This window comes from Brassica napus, chromosome A6 (genome assembly GCF_020379485.1).
Source record: "Brassica napus cultivar Da-Ae chromosome A6, Da-Ae, whole genome shotgun sequence".
Lineage (NCBI taxonomy): Eukaryota > Viridiplantae > Streptophyta > Magnoliopsida > Brassicales > Brassicaceae > Brassica > Brassica napus.
In genome coordinates, this window is record NC_063439.1 from 7,246,077 (window position 1) to 7,251,535 (window position 5,459).

Sequence of the window (5,459 nt, forward strand, 5' to 3'; positions counted from 1 at the left end):
AGATAGGGAGATTAGCACTTCTAAGTCTAGGTCAAAAAGTGAGGGAGAGAGTGGAGAAAACAGAGATTGCTATCATGTTTTCTTATATAAATATGTGTGTGTAATGTTGTGTTAAAACATCCTTGAGATCAATGTAAGAAATGTAAACAAAAAAAGAATTTTCTCTTCTCTCTCTATAGGAACAAGAACAACGACAAGTGAGAGTAAAAAGAGTAAGCTTGCGTACAAAGAAACACAAGTATAAAATCAGAGAGTGAACAAGAGAATAAAAACAGAGAGAAAAAAAGAGGCTGGCCATGAGTGAGAAAGGTTAAGCCAAGAGAAAAGTTCAACAATAATAAATGGCGTGCTGCATGGGAGAGGAAGGAATAAGTCAATGGGTTTAGACTTCTGAGCCAAGTGGGGAAGAGTGTGGGGACAATTCATTGATCACAGAAGACTTGAAAAATCAACTGAAAATCCAAAAAGAGTTTACGCAAAACTTGCGAAGCTAAAGCATTTTATAAAGGAGTCCCTAAGCTTTACACAACTCATTACTTACCACACAAAACTCAAGAAAAAAGAAGGATGATGAATCCGATCCAATCTTTTTTCTTCTTCTTTCTTTCCCTTATATGCAGCACTCTTTCTTCTCCTACGCTCCAAATGGATGCTCTTTTGGAGTTCAAAAATGAGTTCCCGTTCAGTGCACCAAACCCAAATGCTTCTTTTGATTTCTCTTTTAGTTGGTGGAATACGAGCACTAATCACTGTTCCTGGAAAGGTGTCACATGCAATGCTAATTCCGGTGCGGTGATATCACTTGTCCTTGAAGACATCGTTCTCAATGGCTCTTTGAAAGCAAACACTAGTCTGTTAAAACTCCAACATCTTCAGAACCTTACCCTTTGCAATTGCATTCTCAGAGGAGAGATTCCTTCTTCACTAGGAAACCTTTCTCATCTCATGCAGCTTGACCTTTTTAACAATGATCTGGTAGGTAAAATCCCATCTTCACTAGGAAGCCTTTCTCATCTCAAACATCTTACCCTTTCTTCCAATGATTTGGTAGGTAAAATCCCATCTTCACTAGGAAGCCTTTCTCATCTCATTCAGCTTGACCTTTCTTACAATGATTTGGTAGGTGAAATCCCATCATCACTAGGAAATCTTTCTCACCTCATAGAGCTTGACCTTAATAGTAATAGCTTGATAGGTGAAATTCCGACTTCACTAGGAAACCTAAACCAGCTAACATTTATGAGCTTTTCCTCAAACAACTTGACTGGTCACGTTCCTAGTTCATTTGCCAATTTCAATAAGCTGTCCAATTTAGATCTCTCAAGAAATCAATTCTCCGGTGGAGATTTACCTCTTATACTATCAAATTTAACCAGCTTGTCCGAACTAGACCTTTCCAGTAATCACTTCAAATCCAAGCTTCCATCCAACATGAGTCGACTCCATAACTTGAAAGTATTTGACGTGAAAAGAAATTATTTTCTCGGGAATGTCCCTACATCCCTCTTTATGATTCCAATGTTACTAGGTGTTTATTTGCGTGGAAACCAATTCGAAGGACCCTTAGAGTTTGGGAATACATCCGCATCTTCTAGGTTAGTCAGCCTAGACCTCAGTTCTAACAACTTCCACGAACCAATTCCAGAAGATATATTTAGATTTCTCAAACTCGAAACTTTAGATCTTAGCAATAACAGTTTCACTGGGGCAATCTCTAGATCTATGTCCAAATTAGTCTCCCTCAGGTTTCTAGATCTATCCTACAATAAGATGGAAGGTCAAGTACCGAGTTTCTTGTGGAGCCTAGACACCTTGACGCTTTCTCATAATTATTTCAGTAGCCTCGAGGAAGTTGTCGTCAATGGAAGTCACTCTGATCTTAGTTCAAATTCACTTCAAGTATTGGTTTTCAAAGTTGATCTTGGTTCAAATTCACTCCAAGGATCATTTCCCCTATGGATCTGTAAGTCAACATTACTCTTATTATTAGATCTGTCAAACAACCATCTCTCTGGTTCCATTCCTTCATGTTTGATGAATTCCACTGTTAATATACTTCTAAGAAACAACAATTTGAGCGGATTCCTCCCAGATATCTTTGCCAATGCCACCGACGTACTATACTTAGATGTTAGCCGTAACCAGTTAATGGGGAAGCTTCCAAAATCACTGATCAACTGCAAGTATATGCATTATCTGAATCTGAAAGGAAACAAGTTCAATGACACGTTTCCATACTGGTTGGGATCTTTGGTATCACTACGTGTTCTGATTCTCGGATCAAATGCCTTTTATGGTCCAGTCTCTTCACATGTTGGGTTTCCAAGTCTGAAAATCATTGACATATCGCATAATAGCTTCAATGGAACATTGCCACAAGATTATTTTGTGAACTGGCTTGAAATGTCAACAGTGTGGGTAGATTACGAAGGTATTCGAGGTTCGTTATACATGGGGGCAATCAATCATACGGATTCGATGGATATGATGTATAAAGGTGTAGACACAGAGTTTCCACTGATCTTTCTTGGGTTCAAAGCCATCGATTTTTCTGGAAACAAATTCACTGGACGAATCCCTAAATCAGTTGGCTTGTTGAAGGATTTGCGTCATGTCAACTTTTCAAGAAATGCATTTACCGGCAGTATCCCATCATCCTTGGCAAAACTAACAAACCTCGAGGCACTAGACCTCTCTCACAATAAGCTTTCCGGTAATATTCCTCGTGATCTTGCCAGACTCTCCTTCATGTCATACATGGACTTCTCCCACAACCTTCTCCAAGGTCCAGTTCCACGAAGCACTCAGTTTCAAAGCCAAAATTGTTCTTCGTTCGAAGACAACCTTGGACTCTACGGTCTCGAGACAATCTGTGGACCGATCCATGGTCCTCATCCTACACCGGGAGATTCACATCAATCCGAAGAATTTTCATCCGAAGAGTCAGAAGAAGTGTTGAGCTGGATAGCAGCTGCAATAGCCTTCGGACCTGGGGTGTTCTGTGGATTGGTGATCGGATATATCTTCTTCACTTCACAAAAGCACATATGGTTCATGGAGAAGTTCGGTCGAAACTATCCCCGTGGCATCATCACTGTTGGCTAAGCCCATCTCTCTCAACCTTGTTTCTTTGAGTGTCTTGCAAGTCTGTACTTCCACTAATTGGTTCGTCAAAGTGTTGTGTTTGTAATTTTGGTTCAGTTAAACATTGTTGGGTGTTTTTGTTGTAATGGTAAAATTTGCAGTTGTATTGATTGACTTTTACTTGTCTGTGAAGTTGGGAGATTTTTAGCATGTTCTTTTACTGAAAGCCGCGACCAACTCGAGAAATTTGTTCGTAATTTTCTTCTGCACTGGTCGCTGGTGACTGAAAATAGAGAAGCAAAGGAAGCTGGTTTGGCTGCAATGGAGAAACCGAACCAGAAACAAGCGGCTGACTCGTTCTCCAGCGAGGATTTGATCTTTCCGCCGGTGAAGAAGTCAGAGGTAGCTCGAGCTGTATAAGTGAGGAGAAGAAAGGATTTGTCTTTGAAGCTGATTTTGCTAAAGACAAAGGAGCTAGACATTCAATGGAAGATGTTTCGGTGGTTCTGCCCGACGCTTCGTTGGATTTCCCTGGGATACTAAGGTAAAAAAAGAAGATACTTTCGTATAAATATAGTTTGGTAATTAAGAACACATCAAGCTGGTTATATAAGAAAATCCTTGTCTTGTGTTGCAAAGTTAAATGCTTTATTTTTCAAAATGAAAAACGATGTTCTTTTCTATTGATGTTATTTGTAATGTAGGTGTGGTCATTTTGCGATTTATGATTGGCATAGTGGTCGTTTAGCTGCTGAGTTTGCTAAGCACCTTCACCTTAACGTTCTATCAGCTGGCTTACCACGTGAGTTGGTCTGTTTTACTTGGTTCATGGATTATTATTAGTGTCTTTTTTTTTTGCAAAGCAATACTGTTTTGGTTTAACTCTCAGTAGGTTTCACATTCTTTCTCGTTCTTTTCTTGATCCAAATATTCGATTGCTGCTTCAGCTGGACGTCAAAGTTGCAAAGAAAGCCATACTTGATGGTATATAACTTCAGTCTATACGTCTTTTTCCAGCTATCTAATCATCTCATTGTGGCTATTAGCATCCATTGATTCTGAACTGTTAACACAACTTTGTTACCAGGTTTCCGGAAAACCGATGAGTTGCTCCTCTAAGAAAGTGTTTCAGGTAGTTTTCTCTACGCGAATGTCTGAGCTTTTCTCTTGGATGTTGGTTGCTTTGCTAATATCTCCTCCATATAATCGATATGAGTTTATTCAAATTTCTTCTTACCCCTAAGTCCCTGACCTTTGTGGATGGTGCAGGAGGATGGCAAGATGGCGCCACAGCAGTGTGTGTCTGGATTGTTGATCAAAAGGTGTAACCACTTGATGACAATCATATGGTCGTTCCTCCTTTTGAATGCGATATATTGACTCTATTTCTAAATGGACTTCACAAAGTTACTCGACCTTTCTCCAGTATCCACACCTTTTAAACTCTCCTGCATTTTTAGGTTTTTATTGCCAACATTGGTGATGCTAAGACTGTTTTTGCACGATCCTCTACTACCAACGAATCAGGGAATCATACAGAAGCATGTACTCCACTCAAAGCAATTGTTTTAACCAGAGAGCATAAAGCAATTTATCCACAGGAGCGTTCTCGCATTCAAAAGGTTTTTCTCTATGATGAGCAAGACAAGTGATATCTATAGTAAATCGAGTACCACATGCTCTGTTAGTAACTTGGTCTGAGTTTCGCAGCAGGCGGTGTTGTAACCTCAAATGGACGAATACAAGGGCGTCTTGAGGTTTCTAGAGCTTTTGGTGATCGTCAATTACTCTTCCGGTTTGTAATTAAGGGGAAAGAACCTAAATCGCCTGCTTACACCAGCAGCAGTAAAAAGACAACCTAACATGTTGTGGTCTCACCAGAGAGTGAAACTGGAGGAATGTAAGAGGAAGAGGAAAGAACATTACTATTGGAACTCAAGGTAATGTTTCCCTGCGATGAAGGAAAACGAATACGTAAGCATTGAAAACACAAAATACCAAAGAAGTATATCAAGTACTCTGACTGAGAGTATAATAAGGTCCAAAGAGATGAAGCTTGGACTAAGTTTAATTATATCCATTATGAGTTAAGATTATTGAACCTGTAGAAACGGTCTTCAAAACTGCAGTCTGCTGCACCATATTGATTTGCATAAAACAAATGTTCTAGTGTTCTATACCAAGCAAACACCTATGTATCATCAAATATATGAAGATAATGAAACAAGTAGAAACAATGCGAAATAAGGTGCATTGAACATTTGTTGTAATCATGGGTATTCAATGTAATTTGAGCTGAGACTGTTTAATACATGTCTCATTTTGGATCATCGTTAGGCCATATCAGAAAATCCATTATAAGCGACGACGAGAAA

At 39.3% G+C, this 5,459-nt stretch overlaps 2 protein-coding genes across 2 annotated transcripts; both read left to right on the forward strand.

Annotated features, from left to right (window-relative positions):
- The first annotated feature begins 567 nt into the window (after positions 1-567).
- LOC125610240 (receptor-like protein 12) lies at positions 568-3,270 on the forward strand. Its single transcript, XM_048782425.1, has 2 exons — positions 568-1,963; positions 2,093-3,270. Exons 1-2 carry the CDS (start codon positions 568-570, stop codon positions 3,103-3,105), a joined length of 2,409 nt encoding a protein of 802 aa, XP_048638382.1. The 3' UTR covers positions 3,106-3,270.
- Positions 3,271-3,569: 299 nt separating this feature from the next.
- LOC125609897 (probable protein phosphatase 2C 8) lies at positions 3,570-4,736 on the forward strand. Its single transcript, XM_048781506.1, has 4 exons — positions 3,570-3,628; positions 3,789-3,894; positions 4,172-4,216; positions 4,545-4,736. The coding sequence occupies exons 1-4, from the start codon at positions 3,570-3,572 to the stop codon at positions 4,734-4,736; spliced, it is 402 nt and encodes a 133-aa protein (XP_048637463.1).
- The last annotated feature ends 723 nt before the right edge of the window (positions 4,737-5,459 follow it).

Bases quoted from the DNA above. Each gene is read 5' to 3' on its own strand.
- LOC125610240 (XM_048782425.1), top strand. From the start codon at position 568: ATGATGAATCCGATCCAATCTTTTTTCTTCTTCTTTCTTTCCCTTATA. The intron at 1,964-2,092 runs GTAAGTCAACAT...GATTCCTCCCAG, and splicing joins ATCATTTCCCCTATGGATCT to ATATCTTTGCCAATGCCACC.
- LOC125609897 (XM_048781506.1), top strand. From the start codon at position 3,570: ATGGAAGATGTTTCGGTGGTTCTGCCCGACGCTTCGTTGGATTTCCCT. The intron at 3,629-3,788 runs GTAAAAAAAGAA...TTTGTAATGTAG, and splicing joins GATTTCCCTGGGATACTAAG to GTGTGGTCATTTTGCGATTT. The intron at 3,895-4,171 runs GTCTGTTTTACT...CTTTGTTACCAG, and splicing joins CTGGCTTACCACGTGAGTTG to GTTTCCGGAAAACCGATGAG.